Raw genomic sequence first — 25,229 nt, forward strand, 5'->3', positions numbered from 1 at the left:
AATTTATGAATAGCAGTAGGATTTAGGCAGTGAGTGTCTATGTTCCTCTCCTGTGTGTCTGATTCTACTCCAGGCAGCTCAAATGTAATAAGGCAGTGGTTGGAAATCGTCTGGTTTTGGGGTAATATTATTAGGTTGTGAATCTGTACCCCACGGGTAATATCTAGATCTAGTGTGTGATTGTGACAATGTGTGGGTCCAGACACATGCTGAGTGAAGCCTACAGACTCCAATAGGGACAAGAAACTAACAGTGAGGGGATCGTCTTTAATGTCAATATGTATGTTAAAGTCTCCCAAAATAATGAGTTTATCATAATGTATGGCTAAGTCAGATAAGAGATCGCTAAATTCGGTCATAAAAAAGAATAGGGGCCTGGTGGCCTATAAATAGCTATAAGCTGAAGAGGTGATTTAAGCCTAAGTTCTACCTGGTGAATTTCAAAAGATGTGAAGCTGTCTAATGGCTTAGTAGAGGCGCAGGTCTGTGCGGTAGATGGTGGCCAGCCCCCCCCCCCCGCGGCCTGTTGTACGGGCCTTCTGGCAGTAAGAGTAGTCATTAGGGGAGGCTTCTACTAATGGAATAGTGTCGTCTGGTCTTAACCAGGTCTCAGTCAAGGTGAGCACATCTATGTGTGTGTCAGTTATGGTTTCATTTATTAAGGCTGCTTTGCTAGGTAGTGAGTGGATGATTAAGACAGCAAGCTTATACATGGGAGAAGTAATGTGAGCAGGGAATTTCTGTCTTGTAGTTTTAACTTTTATTAGATTGTTGAAACGAGGGCCCCAAGAGGAAGGAATACATCCAAGCCTATGACAAATTACTGTTTTAATAGGATAACTATTCATTTTGTTTGTATAAGATTTAATCTCAGGACTATGTACTTTATTGGATGCCCCCAGGCAAGGATCTAGGATCGGGGTCAGGCTATGCTGGGAGTTACAGGCAGACTGCAGTGTAGGACTGTGAGCCAGCAGCCTGACCGGTGCTCTGAGGAGTCACGTTTTTAAACAACTAGCTATATTATCAGATAACATTAGCGCTCCTCTCCAGCTCGGATGGAGCCCATCCCATCTCTTCTCTTCTGAAAGCCAGGCCTTTCCCAAAAACAATCCCAATTGTTCACAAAAAAGAAATTATTTGATGCACACCAGCTTATCAAACAGCTATTTAGAGAGGACAGCCTGCTGAAGGCCTCATCCCCTCTGTGTAATGTTGGTAGCTTCCAGAGACAATTATATTCTGACATAATTTTTTCGCTGTTTTGCATAGCGATGTAAAATTTCTTTTTAAAATCTCTGATTGTCTATGTCTAATATCGTTAGTGCCAGCGTGACTAACCAGAGTAGAAACTTCACCGCCTGGCAGTTCGTCCAATTTAGCTTCGATGTCAGAGATTCTGGCTCCCGGGAGGCATTTTACTTCTACTGCTGGTGACACAATCTTTATATTTCTAACTATGGAGTCTCCAATAATGAGCACCTTCTCAGCAGATGCGCCGCCGAGGGTTCAAATCTGTTTCCAGTACGGATGGGAGACCGGTATGCCGGAGCTCTAGCTCTTGATTTCGCGCTTGTAGAGCCTCTCTTTACCGAGACCCAGCGATCCCGCTGTGACTGCGCAGCCGCCGGTGTGGCCTATCGCTGACTACAGAGGACGAATCCGTGTTTCTACAGACCGAGTCAAGCCAATTCTTGGCCTCTTATATTTTTCTAACAATATCTACGTGCTCCTCCAACACGCGTACTCGTTCCGCCAACTCCTTATTAACTACGCATTTTGTGCAAGTAAAATTATCATTTTGGTTGGCGGATCTAACCTTAGTAAACATGCTGCACGACAAACAGTAAATGGCGTTAGAAAAAGACATATTAGCAGTACTCCCCTTTTGAGTGACGCTGTTGTTTTTGCTTCGCTTCTCGGAGGCAGATCTGCGGTACAGACACTCCTGTGTGAGGCGCTGTTGTTGCTCTTGCTGCACTTCAGAGGCGCAAAGACTCCCGGTCACGTCTCGCTCGATCGCTAGTCGCTCGCTCTCTCAGGTCTGGCTTCCGCTTCCTGATTAAGCAACATCCCACTTCCTCCTGAATGACTTACTGTCCATACAAAGTGCTCCCATACTTTAGAAGACTTTCACGGCTTTCTATGGGTGTAGCTACAGCCGGCACCGTCTTTAACCATTTTCTTTAGTAGCTGCGCCCCGGTAAACCCAACTAATCAACGATGAAATTCGTTGACAATGATTTTTAATAATCAATGTAATCAATTTAATCGATTAGTTGCTGCAGCCCTAGATTCCCCGGCACTAGACCCTCCAGATCAGCACTGCACAATATACATACAATATAGATACAATCTCACAGCACAGGCTATTCAGAGGGACTTACATAATATTCAGTTGTGGGCCGACACCTGGCAGATGAAATTCAAGGTAATACATGCAGGTAACAAAAATGTCCACTATAATTACACTATGGGAGGAATAGAACTAGATTAAGTAACGTATGAGAAAGACCTAGGAGTCTATGTGGACTCTTCACTTTCTCCATCCAAACAATGTGGGGAAGCAATAAAAAAGGCAAACACAATGCTAGGGTATATTGTGAAAAGTGTAGAATTTAAAACTAGGGCAGTGATGTTCAGACTGTACAATGCACTAGTTAGAGCTCATCAGGATACTGTGTACAGTTCTGGGCTCCACACTTCAAGAAAGATATCGCTGCTCTAGAGGCAGTTCAGAGGAGAGCAACCAGATTTATTCCAGGTCTGAAGGGAATGTCCTACTGAGAGACTGAGGAACTGAACCTTTTCACCCTGGAACAGAGGAAACTATATGGGGACTTGATCCAAGTCTTGAAAATCATGAAGGACATCGACCACAATCGGTAAACAATTTGTAAACTTTCTTAGAACATAAACATATATCGCTGTGTCAATATAGACAGCTTTGTTTACATAAGAACATAAGAAAGTTTTCAAACTGGTGTCCATTAATAACTGAGTGATCCAAGGATCCTATCCAGTCTATTTTTAAATGTTCCCAAATTCTCAGCTTCTACCACATTCGCTTTTCAGGTCATTGTGATGTCACACCCACTTCGTACATTTCACATCTTTGTAGTTTTCTGAAATATTGAGTATTTTTGGACTCGCAAAGTACTTTACAGACATAAAAAATAATAAACATTATTGCCCATTATGAAAGCACAGTAAGTAAGAGCCCATCAGTTTGCAGTGTGGCCAATCATATGGATACATTTTTAATGTGATGATGTCACGTGTTAAACAGTGCAGGTAGAAGACAATGCAAGTTAGTGATTGACAAACCATGTAAGAAACTTTCGATAACAGTTTATTTAATAACAACATTAACAATAATAATCATTCCGACCCAAAACTGTGAGACTCATGTTTCAGTGAAGCTCTTCAAACACTGGGCATTACAGTCTCTCTCCTGTGTGAATGCGCTGGTGTCTCATGAGTGTATATGCATCAGAGAAGCGCTTCCCACACTGGACACAGCAGTGCGGTCTCTCTCCTGTGTGAACGCGCTGGTGTGCATTGAGATTACACGCAACAGTAAAGCTCTTCCCACACTGGGCACAGCAGTACGGTCTCTCTCCTGTGTGAACGCGCTGGTGTGTGTTGAGATTAGATGCATCAGAGAACCTCTTCCCACACTGTACACAGGAGTATGGTTTCTCTCCCGTGTGAATGCGCTGGTGTGTGTTGAGGCTATCGGCATTAGAGAAACCCTTCCCACACTGTACACAGGAGTACGGTCTCTCTCCTGTGTGAATGCGTTGGTGTCTGCTGAGGTTAACTGCTTGAGAGAAGCACTTCCCACAATGCACACAGGAGAATGGCTTCTCTTCTGTGTGAACGCGCTGGTGTTTATTGAGGGCATCTGCTCGACGAAAGCCCTTCCCACACTGATCACAGTGGAACGGTCTCTCCCCTGTGTGAACTCGCTGGTGTGCGTTTAGGTTAGTTACCCGAGAGAATCTCTTCCCACATTGAACACAGCCATAAGGTTTCTCTCCTGTGTGTACCCACTGGTGTGTGTTGAGGGCATCTGCTCGACGAAAACTCTTCCCACACTGTGCACAGTGGAATGCCTTCTCTCCTGTTCGAATGCGCTGCTGGCTAATAAGCTCCGATGCCCCTGTGAGGCTCTTCCTACTTTCAGGCTGGCTATAGACATGCTGTTTTCCACGCTGCAGTGGTGAGGAGGAGGAGCTGGAGGTGTGAGGTGGTCTAGGGGGTCTGGGACGCAGCTGTATGCACTGTGATAATGGGCTCTCCACTCTCACTGCACTGTCACTCCCCCCACTGAGCCCCGTCCTCAAGGCAGCAGACTCTGCGTCACACTGTCCAGCTACAGGGAGCTCAGGCCACAGGTCACACTGTCCAGCTACAGGGAGCTCAGGCCACAGGTCCCAGGCGCTGTCTGTAATATTCTCAATTTTGAGATGACTGAGTGCGTCTCCGACGGGAGTCTGCATTTCCTTCCCCACTGTGTAAGCACACTCCAGTGTGTCGTCCTCTGTTTTGATGTGATCGGACAGCAGACTGGGTCCACACTGTGTTCTGGTAGAGCCCGGTTCAGCACCAGCTGCACTGGGTCCACACTCAGATTCCAGAGACTGGGTCCTGCAGAGATCCGCAGTGTGGGTGCAGTCCTGCTCAGGGTCGCTCTTTATGACCTTTGCCATGACCTTTGACCCTGCAGTATCAGATGCCAGTGCCCTGAGTCCCTGTGTCAACCCCTCAGTGTGTGGCTCTGCTATGTGGCCAGACTCCTGTCCCCTGAGCTGCTCCTCACTCTGTCTGCTCCTGGGCTCCTCACTCAGCCCCTGGTTGTCTTCAGTAGCTGTGGGCTCTGTGTCCTGTCCTGTCCTGTCAGGGAGAGCGCCGGCCTCTACAGCTCCTGGGGGAGAGACGACACAGGAGAGCAGCACTGAGAACAGCAGCTCTGAAAACTCACACAGTTCATGCGATTCCTACACCAGTCATTATATCAGAACATCATTCAGAAGTGCTAATAAAGTGTCCAGTCAGCATATAAACTGGGAGCATTTATGAAGTCAGACAGGGAGAGCACAGCCTGGCGCTCGTATATGAAAAGACACATTATGGAGAAGGCTAAAGCTACAGTGATGGGCGGATTCTGATGTTGGTGTTTGTATGGCAAAGCCACAGTGACATTCCTGGGCAAATTGATCCTTGAGACACTCCGCAAGTTATTGTCAAGTTATATCAATAAGACACTCAGTTGGGCTGAAAGCAGCTTAACTTTACAGAGTTCGGGTGAGTCATATTAACACCTTTTACAGGGAGAGAAATCTGAGACCTGATATTAACAATTCACTAGGTGGATTAAAAATATGATTCAAAGTATTAAAAAGGACTCTTGGGTTATGACTGTTTTCAGAAACCAGATTGGAAAAGTACACTGAACTAACAAAGGGACTTTTTGTAACCACTGGGGTAGGAACCTGAACATCTAAACAATCAGACACACAAAGGTCAGTCAAATTACACTATGGGAGGAATAGAACTAGATGAAGTAATGCATGAGAAAGACCTAGGAGTCTATGTGGACTCCTCACTTTCTCCATCCAAACATTGTAGGGAAGCAATAAAAAAGACAAGCAGAGTGTTAGGGTATATTGTCAAAAGTGTAGAACAAGGGCAGTGATGTTCAGACTGTACAATGCACTAGTTAGAGCTCATCTGTGGATACTGTGGACAGTTCTGGGCTCCACAATTCAAGAAAGATATCGCTACTGCATCAGACAAATGATCAACGTGAATGTCATGTTTCAGAATGACCATAGACAGGAAATCTGACAATTCAGTACGAATCACATGATTTGGTTTGGGGGTCTTTAAACTATGGCACAGGAAAAGGTAAAATAGCCACACAAAGAGAAAGTGATCACCTCAAATGACAAACTCATCACAAGAACCACGGCTACATTGCAAGTTGTTCTTATGCAATACTGCCACACCTCTCCCCGACTGCAAACTCTAGATTCCCTGTCTTCTCAGACGTATCGCAATTGCAACTAAATTGTTAGTGTTTGCATAAATACACACACACACTTACACAGATTACACAGGACAGACTTGTTTGTTCCTGATTGTTCCCTTTCTCCCACAGCACAAAGGGAACAATCAGGAACAAACAAACAAAAGTCAGTCAATGCTTAGTTCTGGTGTTTCCCATAATTATTTCCATACAGTGTTTAAGGTGCAAACAATTTAAACTTATACTTACAGAGATTCCCTTGTTTCCTTGGTTCATCATGAACCGCAATGTCTGAAAATGTAGTTTGTTTTGTCTTGTACAGCGACTTCAGGATCCCCGTTTCCAACCGGCCGCCCTTTTTGTCAGCTGCTGGCTCGCCAAAAAATTTAACCTGTGATTGGAACTAAGACAATTCAGGTTAAATATGATTATTTACAGAGTCCAGAATATAGAGCACAGTATACAGGTACTCTGGGTACAGCAAGTCAGAACAGATATGACTTGATGAACAAGTCAGCTTTTATGAGTTGAACCCCTGTCCAGCTCCACCTCCCACAGTGACCCCCCCACCAGAGTGTCCAATGGCAGCTGTCCATTAGTACACAAAGTGACAATGGAGCCCAAACCCGCTCTTCCACATTGCAGGATAACGACTCTGGTTCCCCTCACCCATCCCTCTCTCAGAGGGGATTAGCTCACCCTCCCCACAGCATAATAGACAGGCTGTCTCCTCACTCATCTTTATCAATTGCTTTTGATCTGCTATTGATGCAAGACTCGTAGTCAGTGTCTCCTCATTAACCCTTTGTTATGCTATTGATACCAGAGACCCCCTACCCTCAGCCAACTGTGTCCACTCTCTGTGAATCAGCACACCACTCAAGAGCACTGAGGGAGAATCGACATGGCCCAAACTGTGGAATATTACCTGTTTTATTCCTTAAAATGAAGTAATTTAATTTGAAGCCCAAACAGCTTAATATCAAGAAAATTAAATGGAAAAACAAAGTTCATAATCTGGGTGTTAACAAGTTTCTAGTTCAATCCTATTATCATCTGCTGACTGACCTCGTTGATTCAGAGTGGGGGCTGAAGGACATTGAGAACATTGAAGCTGTGAGACATTGTCAGACAATCCCAGCATGGCAATCTTTTAAATTTGATTTAGATTTAGATTAGATTTAAATTAGAGTAGGGGACACAAATGGAAATTGGGCTTCAAGGCATTCAAGACAGAAAACAGGAGACACTTCTTCACACAGAGAGTAGTCACAATCTGGAACAAACATCCCAGCAATGTAGAAGCTGAAAGTTTGGGAACATTTAAAATTAGGCTGGATAGGATCCTTGGATCACTCAGTTATTAAATGGACAACAAACGAGCACAATGGGTCGAATGGCCTCCTCTCGTTTGTAAACTTTCTTATGTTCTTAAGGTCTCTTTGCAGCTCAACATATTCTTCACCCCTTTTGTATGCGCTATACAACATTTTCTCTCTATTTTTTTGCATACTTCTATTAAACCATTTTGGCCAATGTTTTTTGGTGCTCAGTTTGCTAAGTTTTGGTACAAATTTCTCCTGAGACTCAAGTAGTATATTCTTAAAATATAACCATCAATTTCCAACTGAATCTGTATCCAGTGTGCTCCAGTCTAACTCTTCTGTGCCGCCTGCTTTTCTAAAATTGTAGAGCATTGTTTTAGACTTGGTCCTTGTTTTTTGAAAGAATGTCTCAAAGCTAACCATATTGTGATCACAGTTTGCCATTGGTTCTCCAACTAGTGTCCCTCTGACAATATCCTGGTCATTTAAAAATATAAAGTCAATGCATGCACTCTCCCTGGTTGGTTATCTGACAAATTGAGTTAGAAAGCAGTCATTTACCATCTAAACCATTTCTATTTCTGCTTCTGTAGTCCCCACTGGGCTTTCCCAGTCTAAGTTTGGGATATTTAAATCCTTAAATCCTTGCTACATTCAGTCCTGATTACACTGTACAATGCAACATCTTTCTGAATATCTGAGTTGGGTGGCCTGTAACACACTCCTCCACTAATCCTCTGGATCTTTTGTTCAACAGTTTGACCCACAAAGACTCTGTTCCATTACTGGGATCTAATTTCAGTTCTTCTGCCTCAGTGTCATGCTACCCCACCTCCTCTTCGATTTTGACCGTCTCTCCTAATCTGTGTGTATCCTTTCAACTTGTATTCATCCCCATCATTTTCTGTAAGCCATGTTTCTGTCACTCCTACAACATCATAGTCACATGCCAGCACTGTGGCTTCTAGGTCTAACATCTTGTTACTTATACTCCTGGCATTGAGGAACAAACATTTCAGGACTTTCCTACTAGCAGTTTCCCTTTGTTTCCTTTCCTTAGTGGAACATCTCCCATTGTCAGAGCTCCCTGCCCCCCTGGTCCCTAGATTAAATGATTCTCAAATACTCGGCACATACGCTCTCCCAATGCATTAGCCCCCCTTCTGTTTAGATGTAGACTGTCCGGTTTGTACAGGTCCCATCTATCCCAGAAGAAAGACCAATGCTCCATAAACCTAAAGCCCTCTTCCCTACACCAAGATTTCAACCACGTGTTAAACTTTCTAATCTCAGCCTGTCTCCCTGACCTGGCACGTGGTACCGGTAGTATTTCAGAGAAAACCTCTGCCCTACCTTGAGTCTCCTACTATAACTACCTCTCTCTTCTGGGGGGAAGTGGGCACCATGGTGCTCTGGTGCTCAACTGTCCTCCCATCACCCTCTGAGCTGTCACTGTCCAATTCAGTGTCCAACAGTTGGAACCTGTTGGGCATTGTGCATGCCCTTTTCTGCAGTTACGACCTACTGTAACCCAGCAGATCTCTACGCTGTCCTGCTCTGAGGGCTCAACTCTCCTAGGTTTTGGCTGCACACCATCTCTCTCATGGGCTGATTGACCAATTCTTCTATATCACCAATACAGCGCAGATCAACAAGCTGAGCCTCAAGATCACGGACCTTGATCTCTAGGATTTCAACATGCCAACAACGTTCACAAATTAAATGCGTTCTTCCAGGAAAGCAATCATTCGATAAACCTGACACTGTAGTGGCCACATGCTTCTAAATGTTAGTTGTTTTTTGGCTCTTGGTACCGGTTTCCTAATCAACTGCTAAACATTTTGTCACAGAGAAACAGCACAGCTATTTCCCAAAAGCTGCCTTGAATTCCTGCTAGTCCTTCACTAAAATCTCCTTTCTACAACCTATTTACTTTCACCAACTCAGCAGCTGAACTGAATTGACTTCAATTTAGGCAAACTACAGACAATGCTAATGTCAATTAACGCAAACTTAAAACAAAATGAGCAGTGCTAAGACTGGTCTGAAACTCGACAAACAAGATGGCTGCCTCTCACCTGTACTCTCCTGTGTCTCTCTGTGGCAACTTGTAAATACAACTTGTAAAAACATCACCATTAACAAAAATTTCAATTATTTCAATTAAGACATGGTTAAATGGTGTGGGGTGAACATTTATGGGAACTCCAGTGTAAGTGAACATAGTATCCAGCATTTCCCAAAAGATCCCATAATAAGGTTACATTTGTGCAAACAAACAGAAAGGATATTGTCTGGTCTACAGATTATTATGTGATTCGTGGGGATCACTTCACAAACACAATTTATCAAATGCCTTAGAACTCATGACGGGTTTTACCAAGAAATGCAGATTAAAAACATCACTTTTACCACCAGTTGCTGAGAAGAAGCCATGTACAAGCAAAGCAGTTCATCATCTGGATATTGCTAACATTTGTTTTTTAATGAGTTTGTATTTATACCTGTAAATATATGCGATATATTATTGATTTAGCATAACACTATTTCAATTATTAATTATCTATGTCACCCTTGGATACATTGCAATAATAATACATACCAATCATTTTAAATCTCAAAAGCTCCATTTATATTTTTAGCTGGCCCAGCAACAGTGCATTGGTTTGACAAACCAAAGTAGTGACTCTATTCTTCAGCCCGACTCCCCAGTCCTATTTCAACTCCAAAACAGACAATGCAAGAGTCACTGGACAAGGATTATGTCCATCACAGCAATCTCTCATCAGACTGTTAAGGCAGCAAATTAAATGTGTGAGTGTCATGCTTGTTTTCAGTTTTTTAACTTATAACATAAATTCTAAATTAATTAAATATTATTTAGTAGGAATTGTTTGGCCAAATACTGATATGCTGTGTGTCCTTTCTTTACTTGATACACAAACATACATGGTATGACTGTACAGTACGAAAATGTTGATTCTTATCCTTTCCGAGATCCACCAAAACCAAACATTTACCAAACATACTATCAGTTTTAATAGTTAAATTAAATTTAGATTAAACAAACATCCAAAACAATTGATTTGTATGTTCCCTTACAATTCTAGTGAATTACTCCTTTTGAGTACTGTGTAGATCATTTGTAGTAGTTTGGAATATTGCTTACAACATCAGAAACAACCAAACAGTTGCTTTTGCTGGTAGAGGTCATGTGACTGTGTTCACGCCCACTTAGTACATTTCATATCTCTGTATTTTTCTGAAATATTGCTTCACAGCCATACACATTATACACATTATTGCCCATTATGAAAGCACAATAAGTAAAAGTCCAAAAGTTTGTGCAGTGGGGCCGATCATGTGGAAACATGTTTATTGTGATGTCATCGTACTATTACAGTGTGGCTAAGAGTCAATGCATGTTATTGATTGACAAACCAGCAGAAATTATAAATGATGGTTAAAAACGTTAATAACAACATTAATAATAATAATAATCATCATTCCCACCCAAAATTGGGAGACTCATGTTTCAATGAAGCTCTTCAAACACTGGGCATTACAGTCTCTCTCCTGTGTGAACGCGCTGGTGTTTGTTGAGATGTGCTGTCTGAGAGAAACTCTTCCCACACTGAGTACAGTTGAATGGTCTCTCTCCTGTGTGAATGCGCTGGTGTCTCATGAGTGCAGATGCATCAGAGAAGTGCTTCCCAAATCGGGCACAGCTGTGCGGTCTCTCTCCTGTGTGAATGCGCTGGTGTGTGTTGAGATTAGATGCATCAAAGAAACACTTCCCCCACTGAAAACAGGAGTATGGTTTCTCTCCTGTGTGAATGCGCTGATGTGTGTAGAGGCTATCGGCCTTAGAGAAACTCTTCCCACATTTGACACAGGAGTACAGTCTCTCTCCTGTGTGAATATACTGGTGTCTGTTGAGGTTCTCTGCTTGAGATAAACATTTTCCACACTGTGCACAGGAGTACGGTCTCTCTTCTGTGTGAACGCGCTGGTGTTTGTTGAGGGCATCTGCTCGACAAAAGCTCTTCCCACATTGGTCACATTGGAATGGTCTCTCTCCTGTGTGAATGCGCTGGTGTGTGTAAAGGTTAGTTACCCGAGAGAATCTATTGCCACACTGAACACAGCAGTACGGTTTCTCTCCTGTGTGAACGCGCTGGTGTGTGGTGAGGGTATATGCTCGACTAAAACACTTCCCACAGTGGGCACAGTGGAACGGTCTCTCTCCTGTGTGAGTGTGCTGGTGTTTGTCAAAATTAGATGCATCACTGAAGCACTTCCCACACTTTGCACAGTGGAACAGCTTCTCTCTGCAAGTGCTGTGCTGCCTAATAAGCTCTGATGCCCCTGTGAGGCTCTTCCTACTCTGGGGCTGGCGAGAGGGATGCTGTTTTACACGCTGCAGTGGTGAGGAGGGGGAGCTGGAGGAGCGAGGTGGTCTAGGGGGTCTATGATGCAGCTGTCTGCACTGTGATGATGGTCTCTCCGCACTCACTGCAGTGTCACTCCCCTCACTGAGCCTCATCCTCAAGGCAGCAGACTCTGGGTCACACTGTCCAGCTACAGGGAGCTCAGGCCCCAGGTCACACTGTCCAGCTACAGGGAGCTCGTGCCACAGATCCCAGGCACTTTCTGTAATATTGTCAATTTTGAGATGACTGAGTGTGTCTCTGAAGGGAGTCTGTGTTCTTGGCTCCACTGTGTAAACACACTCCAGTGTATCTTCCTCTGTTTTGATGTGATCAGACAGCAGACTGGGTCCACACTGTGTTCTGGTAGAGCCCGGCTCAGCACCAGCTGCACTGGGTCCACACTCAGATCCCAGAGACTGGGTCCTGCAGAGATCCGCAGTGTGGGTGCAGTCCAGCTCAGGGTCGCTCTTTATGATCTTTGACCCTGCGGTGTCAGATGCCAGTGCCCCGAGTCCCTGTGTCGACCCCTCAGTGTGTGGCTCTGCCATGTGGTCAGACTCCTGTCCCCTGAGCTCTTCCATACACTGTCTGCTCCTGGGCTGCTCAGTCAGCCCCTGGTTGTCTTCAGTAGCTGTGGGCTCTGTGTCCTGCCTCAGACTGGAGCCCCACTCCTGCTCCCAGTGCTGCTGCTCAGTGGGAGCCCCTTCCCCAGAGTCAGGGAGAGCGCCGGCCTCTACAGCTCCTGGGGGAGAGACGGCACAGAAGGGCAGCACTGAGAACAGCAGCTCTGAAAACTCACACAGGTAATGTAATTCCTACCCGAGTCATTATTATCAGAACATCATTCAGAAGTGCTAATAAAGTGTCGTCAGCATATAAACTGGGAGCATGTTCTCTTTCTAACATTTAAAGCACTTAAGGGACTGGCACCTCCCTACTTAAAACATCTCCTTATCGAATACACTCCCTCCAGGTCGGCCATTGAGATCCCAGGAAGCTGGTTACTTAGTGCTTCCTAAAATACACAAGAAAACCGCAGGTGGTAGAGCATTGAGGTATAGGACCCCGACACTGTGGAACGATCTTCCAGCCAATGTAAGAGATGCCCCCTCGGTCTTAGCCTTTAAATCACGACTGGAGACAAATCTGTTCAGTCTCTGTTTTTCTAGCCCATGCAATGCACAACTGTCTTTAGAAATGTCCTGCATTGCATGACCAGTATCTGAGCACAACTATCCTTTTGTCTTCCAGCAACGGCCCCCTCTGAGGGACCGACAAGGCACCTCGTTCCCCACTGTGGGAGTCTGACGAGGCACAAACCTCCTCCGGGCACCCGGAGGGCCAATGGGGCATCCACACCCAAGGTCTGACAAGCCATCGCTACCCAAAGGCTGTTAATGGTTCAACCCCCCCCACCCCTGATGGTCGGCAAGAGGCCTCCTCCAGAGGGAAGACCACAGCCAGCAGCACCGATAAAGTTCTCCTTGATGCTGTAATAACTATACTGCCTGGAGGGGAGGCAACCATTAGGCCTGGGCCCTAAGCCATGGACCCCCAGAGATTCATTTTCTCCTACATGCCATCCATAGGAGTTTGTTGTTTTTCTCTCCTCCGTGCCTAAATGGTTTATTTACTTAAATGTTCACTTACTTTATTTTAGATCATGTAAACTGTTTAAAGGTCTATATTTAATTTACTCTATTGAATTTACGTATTATTTTATTTTGCTGTACATTCATTATACACTCACCTAAAGGATTATTAGGAACACCATACTAATACTGTGTTTGACCCCCTTTCGCCTTCAGAACTGCCTTAATTCTATGTGGCATTGATTCAACAAGGTGCTGAAAGCATTCTTTAGAAATGTTGGCCCATATTGATAGGATAGCATCTTGCAGTTGATGGAGATTTGTGGGATGCACATCCAGGGCACGAAGCTCCCGTTCCACCACATCCCAAAGATGCTCTATTGGGTTGAGATCTGGTGACTGTGGGGGCCAGTTTAGTACAGTGAACTCATTGTCATGTTCAAGAAACCAATTTGAAATGATTCGACCTTTGTGACATGGTGCATTATCCTGCTGGAAGTAGCCATCAGAGGATGGGTACATGGTGGTCATAAAGGGATGGACATGGTCAGAAACAATGCTCAGGTAGGCCGTGGCATTTAAACGATGCCCAATTGTCACTAAGGGGCCTAAAGTGTGCCAAGAAAACATCCTCCACACCATTACACCACCACCACCAGCCTGCACAGTGGTAACAAGGCATGATGGATCCATGTTCTCATTCTGTTTACGCCAAATTCTGACTCTACCATCTGAATGTCTCAACAGAAATCGAGACTCATCAGACCAGGCAACATTTTTCCAGTCTTCAACTGTCCAATTTTGGTGAGCTTGTGCAAATTGTAGCCTCTTTTTCCTATTCGTAGTGGAGATGAGTGGTACCCGGTGGGGTCTTCTGCTGTTGTAGCCCATCTGCCTCAAGGTTGTACGTGTTGTGGCTTCACAAATGCTTTGCTGCATACCTCGGTTGTAACGAGTGGTTATTTCAGTCAAAGTTGCTCTTCTATCAGCTTGAATCAGTCGGCCCATTCTCCTCTGACCTCTAGCATCAACAAGGCATTTTCGCCCACAGGACTGGCGCATACTGGATGTTTCTCCCTTTTCACACCATTCTTTGTGAACCCTAGAAATGGTTGTGCGTGAAAATCCCAGTAACTGAGCAGATTGTGAAATACTCCGACCGGCCCGTCTGGCACCAACAACCATGCCACGCTCAAAATTGCTTAAATCACCTTTCTTTCCCATTCAGACATTCAGTTTGGAGTTCAGGAGATTGTCTTGACCAGGACCACACCCCTAAATGCAATGAAACAACTGCCATGTGATTGGTTGGTTAGATAATTGCATTAATGAGAAATTGAACAGGTGTTCCTAATAATCCTTTAGGTGAGTGTATGTTTACCAGTCTGTAAAGCGCTCTGTGGCTACCCTGCAAAGGGTGCTATACAAATAAAAATTGATTCATTGATTTATGTATGAAGTCAGACAGTAAGAGCACAGACTGGCGCTCGTATATGGATCAAGTCAAAGGGATTTCAAGACGTCTTGAAATATTTCAAGTCTAAACAGTGTAAGAAAGAAAAGAACATCAGAAAGTTTACAAGTCTTTTTTTAATGTTCCCAAATGTTGCCTTTCATGATTTTGAAAACTTGTTTCAGTTCCCTCAGTCTCTCAGTAGGACATTCCCTTCAGACCTGGAATAAGTCTGGTTGCTCTCCTCTGAACTGCCTCTAGAGCAGCGATATCTTTCTTGAAGTGTGGAGCCCAGAACTGTCCACAGTATCCAGATGAGCTCTAACTAGTGCATTGTACAGTCTGAACATCACTGCCCTTGTTCTCAATTCTACACTTTTGACAATATACCCTAGCATTGTGTTTGCCTTTTTTATTGCTTCCCCACACTGTTTGGATGGAGAAAGTGAGGAGTCCATGTAGACTCCAGTCTGATTTGTGGGGCTCACTTCACCCCCGACAGCTTTTGAAAAGTCGCAATGGGCTTCACCAAGAAATGAAGAAAAAACTGTAACTATATACCTGTACAACATGAACAGAAAAAAATCCACCAACAAAAAGCCTGGAAAGAAGGGTCTTGTCTCGTCACCCTCTTTACCAATCAAGTGGATATCAAGTGTTTCTTGACAGTTGTATTTCTTACTACATTGAATTTTGCATAACTATTTCAATTATAAATTCTATACGTCACCTTGGATACATTGTCGTAATAGTAGTCATAATCATATTTTTTCAATTATGCATTATAAAACATACATACCAATCGTTTTTAAATGTCAAAACAAATCACAACCATATCTTTCAACAACAGTCAAATGTAACTTGTGCTAATATAATGAAGTAGTATTTAATAGGAATTATTTGGCGAAATGCTGATATGCTGTGTCCTCTCTTTACTTGATACACAAACGTACATTGTATGACTGAAGTATGAAAATGTTTATTCTTATCCTTCGGAGAACCACCATTATGACTTCATAATGTATCACTCAAGCGATACTGGATCTGCACTAGCGAGAGTGAAGAGGCACAAGAGGCGGTGCTTATGATTTTATTTTACAAGTAGTGTATGGTGCCTGAAAGGTGCTAAAAATAGTTTTTTCATGCGTTAATATATACTATATTGCGTTATTGACTGCATGTAAAACAAAATGAATAAAAAGCCAAAATTGCAGCTTTCTGCCGTTTATAAATCGTGCATGCTCAAAGCATGATTTTGATATGACTTTGATTAATTGTGCACCCCTACAATCAAATTACAAATACAATTACAAGTACAAATACACTTGCTTTTGTTTGAAAGCTACTGTGGAAAGGGTCAAAATGTGAAAATTCATGATCATGGGATGAAACGATTATACTATTTGATTATAGTCTGGTCGTATAAACAAGGACCAAGTCTAACAAAATGAGTATTGAGGCGGCACTTAGAAGAGGTAGACTGGAGCACACTGGATACAGATTCAGTTGAAAATGGATGGGTATATTTTAAGAATATACTACTTGAGGCTCAGGAGAAATTTTTACCAAAACTTAGCAAATTGAGGACCAAAAAACACTGGCCAAAATGGTTTAATAGAGGTATGCAAAAAAATATAAAGAGAAAGAAAATGTTGTGTAGCGCATACAAAAGGGATGGAGACGAAACGAAATACACAGAATATGTTGAGCTGCAAAGAGATCTTAAGAAAGGGATCAGGAAAGCAAAGAGGGAAACAGAAAGAAACATAGCTCTTGCAGCTAAAAGTAATGCAAAGAGCTTTTTTAAATTAAAAAAGCAAGAACAAGAGGTCAATAAAGGAGGAAGTAAAACAGATAAAGGGCAAAAATGGAGATATCTTGGAAAATGAACAAGATGTGGCAAATGTTCTAAATGAGTATTTCAAAAGGAAAGATAGATCACATGCCACAGGTTAACAATCAGTCCAGTCAAGCCCTAAGAGAGATCAGGATAAATGAGGAGGAGGTACTAAAGGGCAGCGTTGTTGTCTCAAATTTGCATAGCAGTCCATGCTAGTCAAAAATAATTTTGCTTAGCAACACGAGTTGTTTGATTAGCAATTTAAATTGGTCTACCAATGATCAAAAGTGGTGTCTTTTTTTATGTTTTGTTATCATGACATATGATATGTGCATTCTTATCTACATTACTTTACATGCATTTTAGAATGTGAAATGTATTTTACAGATATTTGCATCAATTGTTATTTAATGCTTGCATGTTGCAGGTGTGTGACTGTATATAGTAGCCTGTATATAGTATATCATGCTCATCTCTGTACCAAAGTTATACCACTAAGTCTTCCATGGAGGTATTAGTGTAGTCAAGCCTTTCCAGAATCCTGCACAGTACTATCCATCTCTGCTCACAGACCCTGACTGCATTGTTTATTTGTTAAGTAATGCTTTCATTCACCATTGCTTAGGAAAGGAACTGGTGTGCTAATGCAAGTTCTAAACTCTATAGATGCATAACTTTCAGTGCAGATCATGATTTCTGTCTTGACTAATACAGTTATGCACTTGAAGTGACTTTCAATACAACTTATTTATTTAAACCCTCTGAGGCCCCCCAATTTTTGCCTGATTTTACTGTTGTCATATTTTTACTTATAACTCTATAACTACAAGGTCTAGAGGCAAATGTCTTATATGGAAACATGAAATGGAGATTCAGAAAATAACAAATAACCCCACCAATGTTAATACAGAAATCAACAAAGTGAAAAAAAAGAAAAGAAAACGCTTATAGAACAAAAATAATTTATGGTCAATTTAACACCTTTTTATTGCTCTTGGCAGACTTTTCACTGAACATTGAACCTTCAAAGTCTTATGAACTTGTGTAAAAAATAAAACTCAAATCTGACCTCCAGAACAGAAATTACAGCCATTTACATTAGTTTACCAACAACCGGAATAACTATATACAAGTAAAGAAGAATTCTAAACAGGGAAATAGAATTCCAAACATCTGGCTTTTGAATATTGTCACTTTAGGCCTTACAGAGGCACAGGCTATTCTTTACAGCAGCTCCTGTCTGTGTTGATGCAGTGACTCATCCCAGCCACCACGCCGCCCTGGTGTTTTATTCTTGCAAAAAACACACAGTCAGTGGCTTTTTATAGTGCTGTCAACAGAATCTGCATCTGTGATTTGTTTAAGGGTAAGGGTGTTTTATTTTTTGTGTCTGATTCAATTTTTCTACTTTGTATTTGTTTTTCTTGCTGTATCGTGTCTTTCTGCTCTGTCTGTGAATCGTGTCTATTCTGTGTGCGCCCTGTCCTCCCCATGTGCGCTCTGTGCCTCTCATTCTAACACACGGCGCAGCGCAGCCCAGCTGCTCGGATATGGGTCTGTCTCATATCATTGGGAAGCTACAGCCCTGCCCTGTTAGAGAGTGACAGACCCGCTGACCAATGAGGGACAGGATTCGGGTTACAGGGCATGCAGTGCAGCCCCCCTCTCTCCTCACAAAAAAAACCCATAAGCGTTTCTTAAAGTGGAGGTCGCTTGGCACTGCTTATACAGGAATGGCTGAACTCATTCGATAGCTAGAGACCTGCGGTTTTCAGGAATGACAGCTTTGAGCACCTATGTGAGACAGGATTAGAGTAATATGACGTAGAATGCTCTGCCCACCCCACGGGACGATTTGCAAAGGGCAGACCCCAGAGACTGCCATAGAGGACGCGAGCGTAAGTTGTAACAACCTGCCATCACCCCCTGCATTCTGACACGAAAATGGTGACATTACATGTAATTAGGTGGGTTGTACACGCATTTTTGATGCTTGCTTTGGGTAAAAAAACCAAAGCGTATTTTAGATGCTTATTTTGGATCGGAAAAACGTATTGTAATGCCTCGCACAATCAGCGAATCTCCCAAGAAAATACATCGCAAATGGAGGTGAATTGACTCGCTTTTTGCGATGCAAACCCTGACAAAATGTTCGCTGAAGGGACTAGCATAATTAAAAACAAACAAATCACCTGGGCCAGATGGGATATTTCCAACAGTACTTAAAGAAATTATTTATAGGCCACTAAATCAAATATTCCAAATGACACTTAAAACAGGGAATATGCCAACTGACTGGAAGACAGCAAATGTCATACCAATCCACAAGAAAGGGGACAAAACTGAGCCAGGAAATTACAGACCAATCAGTCTCACCTGCATCACTTGTAAAATATTGGACAAAATGATTAGACAGAAAATAGAGGAGCATCTTAATCAAAACCATATTCTTGAGGATAGCCAACGAGGCACATCGTGTCTTACTAATTTATTGGAATTTTTTGAACATGCAACTGCAGCTGTAGATCATGTGAAAGCATATGATATGATATACTTAGATTTTCAGAAAGCTTTTGATAAGGTTCCACACCAAAGACTGATCCTCAGATTGGAAGCTGTAGGCATTCAGGGTAATGTAAGTAGATGGATTATGAACTGGTTGATGTATAGGAAACAGAGGGTGTCGATTAGAGGAGTTGCTTCTAACTGGAGTGAGGTTGTTAGTGGAGTTCCACAGGGATCAGTACTAGGGCCTGTGCTGTTTCTAATCTATATTAATGATCTGGACTCTGGGATAGTTAGCAAACTTGTCAAATTTGCAGATGATACTAAAATAGGCGGCTCAGCAGATACGATCTCAGCAGCACAGGCTATTCAAAGGGACTTGAAAAAAGGCAAACACAATGCTGGGGTATATTGTCAAAAGTGTAGAATTGAGAACAAGGGCAGTGATGTTCAGACTGTACAATGCACTAGTTAGAGCTCATCTGGATACTGTGGACAGTTCTGGGCTCCACACTTCAAGAAAGATATCGCTGCTCTAGAGGCAGTTCAGAGGAGAGCAACCAGACTTATTCCAGGTCTGAAGGGAATGTCCTACTGAGAGACTGAGGGAACTGAACCAAGTCTTCAAAATCATAAAGGGCATTGATCACATCAGCCCAATTTAATGTCTCAATGTACTCTGAAATTAAAGCACAGAACAAACAAACAATTGCAGATAAAAAATCATAATAATTTAAACCCTTGAGCTGACAAACCACTCTGGTGCGTTGCTCTTTAATCCCATGTGCACAATGTCCAGATGGAAAACTCTGTTTACAGTGTACTAACACACAAGCACTTTACTTCTCTGTGTCTCATAGAACATCAAATAATATTTACTGCATCCATCGTTAGGTTGCTCTGAACAAAACAAGCCTATTTGCGGATAGATCCGAGAGACGCGGAGCAGCCTGCGTGTCCCGGGCTGAGCGCCGGATGAGCGGCAATGAGCCGAGCCGAGCCGAGCGCCTGTAGCAGCACAGCCTCGCCGCGGCGCACAGGAGCTGCACTGCGCAGCCAGGAGGGCGCAGCGGGGCTCCAGCAGCTTTCTGTTCAGCCTCAGCTTTACATTGCATCTCACTGAACTGCTCACAGTTCAATACACACTGGACAAATGGGGCTGTTCTACAATTCTGACAGTTGGTGTACATGTTTTACACAGTCCGTTTGCTTCAGATCCGATTAAACACACCAATACATTTACACCGATTAAAACCACAAATACACTCACGTGTGTCGTCTTCCTTCAGCCGCAGCTGGAGCCTCTCGATATCAGACCCGGAGTCTCCTGTAAACCGGCGCTTGTGCCACTGAACACACACACATACACATTATATATATATATATATATATATATATATATAATACACACACACTCACACGGTGTGTATTCAACACATGTGCAGACACACACACACACGCTGTGCTACACACTCTGCTGTCCCTCCGCAATCCTACCGGCTCATAAGGTTCCTACCAGAACTATATTAACTGCAATAGTCATGTTATTGTGTGTGATTGCAGGTGATGTTTGTGTTGCTGCAGTATGTGCGCTGTTATGATAGGAAGTGTGTTCACATGGAGCGACACGCAGACTGCAGGCATTGTGACAGAGTCTGCGGAAAGTCTGCGCATGCATTGGCGAACTGCTCTTATTCTGCGCAGATCCGTGTAGCGCAGATTAGCGCAGTGCTGCCCACGGCGTGGTGCATGCTGGGAACTGTAGTTTTCTGACACATGTAGGCGCAGTTATGGAGAAAGGGGTGAGATAAAAGAGTTGAAAACAGCCTACAAGTGCCGGGGGTAACTGGTATTTAATCAAAGGATTTGGAATCGTTGTAGGACATTAAAAAGTATTCGATCTAAATCAAGAGAGACAGTAAACGAACGGGTTTTACTTATGCAGCTTTTGTATTGAATACGAACTGTATCTGTATTTGTATTATTATTTATTAATAGCTCTACTGGGTCTTATTTACGTAATTTGTAGATTAATATTTACTGTATCTGTTATTTATGATGTATAGCTCTATTGGGGTTTTATTTATGTAATTTGTAGGTGAACAATATCTGCTGTTAATTTTGTGTTATAGCGCCATATGTTTGATCACAATGTTTTGTCAGTGAATTATTATTAAACATTGCAACTCCAATGCGATCAATGTTAAAGTCAATACCACGTCATGCTGCTGAATGTTTTTTGGGTGGTCGGAAGACAGATTACGATTGTTACAAATGCTTGGCTTTTGATGTTTTAGCTACATCTATACGGTATCGTAAGTTATTTTAAATGTAATGTCCCGTTTCCACCGGCGGAGCGTCCGGACGCGCCGTGTTTAGTGGAGCTTAAATCTCTGGTGCTGGACGCGCCGTTACGTCCGTCCCACTGAGGACACGAGTCCCTGTCAGAAGAGAGCAGCTTAACTGAGACACAGGACATCAGATACATTGTGTCGGAGATATAATCTCAAGAGCCTGTGCGATTATAGTTTTATTAGCAGCTTGGAGTGAAATCCACGGACAGAGACAATGACTGATACAGTTAATATCAGTGCATTAAACACTGTGATTCACAGACCAGTGCAGTGCTGACTAGTTACAATAAACTGAAGGATAATAATGTATTAATATTGTATGACAGCTGGCCGGGGTTAAGGCTGTGTGTGTGAATGTGTGCAGGACAATCCAGACACAGTCAGTGTGAAGGGACACGATTCAGTTAACGTGTCCATTTACAAGATACATTAATGAATAAATTAATACAGCAGATCTGGGTTTCCTCTAAAACATTAAGGACTGGTTTAATAAATGCGTCCATAAACGCCATGACTGAGACCTGCACACTTTAGTTCAATTATAACTGCTATATTGTATCTGGATGATTAATCGTGAAACGTGTGTATTGTGTTTCAACTGTAACTTGCCTGGTTAAGGACGTCTGATAAGTACATTATAAATAATACGTTTGCAGTTACAAATCTGTAGTAAGAGCAATAAGGGAGTCACTGTGCCGTTTAATATACATATATACCAGTACAAATGATGACGATAATAATATCAATACATATTCGCTATTTAGTATTATTGCTGCACATGGAAACGTATTCTTATGTGAACATGCTTGTCTGAATATAATGTTGTCTCTGTACGTTCAGCTCTTCCTAATATCTCTGAACAGAAACGTGTGTTTATTACGCTGTTTACAATCATGTAAAGCACAAATAATAAAACAGACACAAAGTCCTGTCCTCTCAGGCTGTGTGGCTCTAGTGTTTCTGTCTCTGTTTTTAACACAATCCAAACCCACAGTCGCTGCTCCTCATCACAGGACGGATCACAGCGGCTACAGAGCAAGCTCTGCTTCAGCCGGTGGATCCGGGGCACAGCTGTGCTTTACTGTAATGCTCTATGTAGATAGTGTAACGCCCACCCCCTAGCAGGGTGTTAACGCAGTGGTGCTCAAACGTGGTACGCAGCGCCCTCAGGTGGTATGCCAGACTACCCTGTAATTTATTGTGTGCACAGAAAAATAATTGGAACAATTATTAAATTAATAAATACATAAATAAATAAAATCTATGTACATTCTTAATTCTTAATTTATTGAATTCGTTTAACAAAGCTTGTTTTCTATTTCAATAAAATTTGTTTTCGATTATGATAAATTAGTATATTAGCTCTCAGAGAGACAGTTTAGCGTCACATTCACCAATAGAACAATCGAAAATGAATACCTCACCAAAATCAACTATTGACATGGCTGAAAGGACATGACTCCAAGAGTACTGATCCCAGCTCCGATAGATGATAGATGGAGGATAATAAATCGGTTGCCGACACTAGCTCTGCTGCTGAACCCGATACAGACAGCATTGTTGGAAAATGGCAACAAGGCTGTACAATCCAGATTATCTAAATTTTACACTTACACCGTGAGATGCTCAGCAATAAGAGCATGAAGCCAGCGCATCTGAGTCGTGTAAATAGTTTAGTGAAATGAAAGGATGCTGATCTGATAAGATGCAGCCAAAACGTTGCAATGGACAAATTGTTTTAATTTATCATTACAGTTAGTGTTTTATTAGTAAGTACTTTAGAGTACAATGATTTTTATATAACATATTCATATACTAACTGTTGGGGATAATTAAGTTTGGTAGGCATACTGATTATTTAACCTACTGTAACCATGCAACTCATTGTATTGTATTCTTATTGTAGGATTAGCCTTTAACAGAAGTTGCGGATTTGACATTGGCATATCTCACTGGAAACGTTGCCGTGGCAAGGGGGGCTGAAATTTGTCATTATTGCAGAAATGACATAAATAACATAAATAACGTACTCGCGCATAACTATTTCTTTGAAAGTCTAGACACTTGAACCCACGGCCTTCCCCTCGACTCTATCTTGGAAATGTCAAACCACAAACTCCCTATATTTATATTATATTTTGAGGATGAGCTCAGAGCTGACAACATAAACAATATACATGCTGCTCTTCAGACAAACCAGCAATAAGATAGAGTCCCACGTCATCTACTGCTAGACAAACCGTGCAGATATGTCAACCGAAACTGTCGAGTGTGTTAGGGGTTATAATATTGGACACATTCCATGTCTGCCTAGCAACTCGATCTGTATATGATATGTCCTGCCCCGGAACTCTGACTTCTGACATGTATAAAACTGTGTGGTGTTGCAAAAATAAACTGAAGACAAACGATCTGGCATTGTGGTGGTGATTTTCTTCTTCCCGAGCTCGTCTCCTGCGGAGGATCCACCATCCTGCACTGACGGCGCTGGGTTATCCTAGTCCAGGGAACCTGAAGGGTTTACTTCTGGTGAAGTGGTTGTACCTTAACACATTAACTTAGTTTTAAGTCACCTTTTATTGTTTGTTATCAAACTGAGGAAGAAGCTGGGTAACACTTCTGTTAGTAGCATGTAGTTTGTATTTGGGTTTGTTGCCCTGCTCTATGGAATATATAAAGTGCTTTGAATGTCTGAGTTTCACAAAATAAATCTTCACTTGGAATGTGATGCTGGTCTCTGTGGAGTCGGGCATGGCAGCCCATGTGTCAGTTGGGGGGGCTTCCAGCTGTAAGAACATAAGAACATAAGAAAATTTACAAACGAGAGGAGGCCATTGGACCCATCCTGCTCGTTTGGTGTCCATTAATAACTAAGTGATCCAAGGATCCTATCCAGTCTGTTTTTGAATTTTCCCAAATTGTCTCTTCAGCCACATCGCTGGGGAGTTTGTTCAGATTGTGACGCCTCTCTGTGTGAAGAAGTGTCTCCTGTTTTCTGTCTTGAATGCCTTGAAGCCCAATTTCCATTTGTGTCCCCGGGTGCGTGTGTCCCTGCAGATCTGGAAAAGCTCCTCTGGTTTGATGTGGTCGATGCCTTTCATGATTTTGAAGACTTGGATCAAGTCCCCACGTAGTCTCCTCTGTTCCAGGGTGAAAAGGTTCAGGTCCTCAGTCTCTCAGTAGGACAGTCCCTTCAGACCTGGAATAAGTCTGGTTGCTCTCCTCTGAACTGCCTCTAGAGCAGCGATATCTTTCTTGAAATGTGGAGCCCAGAACTGCAAGGACTACAACGACTCAAAATCATTTGATTAAATACCAGTTACTCCCGGCAGTTGTAGTCTTGTCAGCTCTTCAATCGCACCCCTTTTAATTGATACTTCCCGGCTACACGCATGTAGACTTCCTACAGAAAACTACCATGGCCAGCATGCATCACTCTGTCGGCGTGTTTACGTAGCTGCGTTCACGTCGCGCAGACTTCAGTCAATGGTCGCGGTTGTGCTGCGCAGATGTCCGCAGATCTGCGCGGGTCTGCGCTGCTCGACCAATAGAATCGGAGAGATTCTGCAGATCTGTGCGGAACTGCGAAAGTCTGCGTTACACGAATCCGCGCAGAATATAAACATTTAACCAACGAATGCGCAGACTTTGTGTGCAGGATTACAAAAGTCTGCTTGTAACATCCATGTAAAC

At 42.8% G+C, this 25,229-nt stretch overlaps 2 protein-coding genes across 2 annotated transcripts; both read right to left on the minus strand.

Moving 5' to 3' along the window:
• Window positions 1–3,336: 3,336 nt before the first annotated feature.
• On the minus strand, window positions 3,337–10,238 carry LOC136768195 (zinc finger protein 391-like). The gene is made up of 2 exons (XM_066722271.1): window positions 6,284–10,238; window positions 3,337–4,930 (listed from the first exon to the last, which is right to left on the minus strand). Exon 2 carries the CDS (start codon window positions 4,713–4,715, stop codon window positions 3,441–3,443), a length of 1,275 nt encoding a protein of 424 aa, XP_066578368.1. The 5' UTR covers window positions 4,716–4,930; window positions 6,284–10,238; the 3' UTR covers window positions 3,337–3,440.
• A 480-nt stretch (window positions 10,239–10,718) lies between these two features.
• LOC136768186 (zinc finger protein 391) lies at window positions 10,719–20,824 on the minus strand. Its single transcript, XM_066722258.1, has 2 exons — window positions 20,453–20,824; window positions 10,719–12,534 (listed from the first exon to the last, which is right to left on the minus strand). Exon 2 carries the CDS (start codon window positions 12,371–12,373, stop codon window positions 10,922–10,924), a length of 1,452 nt encoding a protein of 483 aa, XP_066578355.1. The 5' UTR covers window positions 12,374–12,534; window positions 20,453–20,824; the 3' UTR covers window positions 10,719–10,921.
• Window positions 20,825–25,229: the final 4,405 nt, after the last annotated feature.

This window comes from Amia ocellicauda, chromosome 14 (assembly GCF_036373705.1).
Source record: "Amia ocellicauda isolate fAmiCal2 chromosome 14, fAmiCal2.hap1, whole genome shotgun sequence".
Lineage (NCBI taxonomy): Eukaryota > Metazoa > Chordata > Actinopteri > Amiiformes > Amiidae > Amia > Amia ocellicauda.

Coding starts and splice junctions, on each gene's coding strand:
- LOC136768195 (XM_066722271.1), bottom strand. CDS start 4,715: ATGGCAAAGGTCATAAAGAGCGACCCTGAGCAGGACTGCACCCACACT.
- LOC136768186 (XM_066722258.1), bottom strand. CDS start 12,373: ATGGAAGAGCTCAGGGGACAGGAGTCTGACCACATGGCAGAGCCACAC.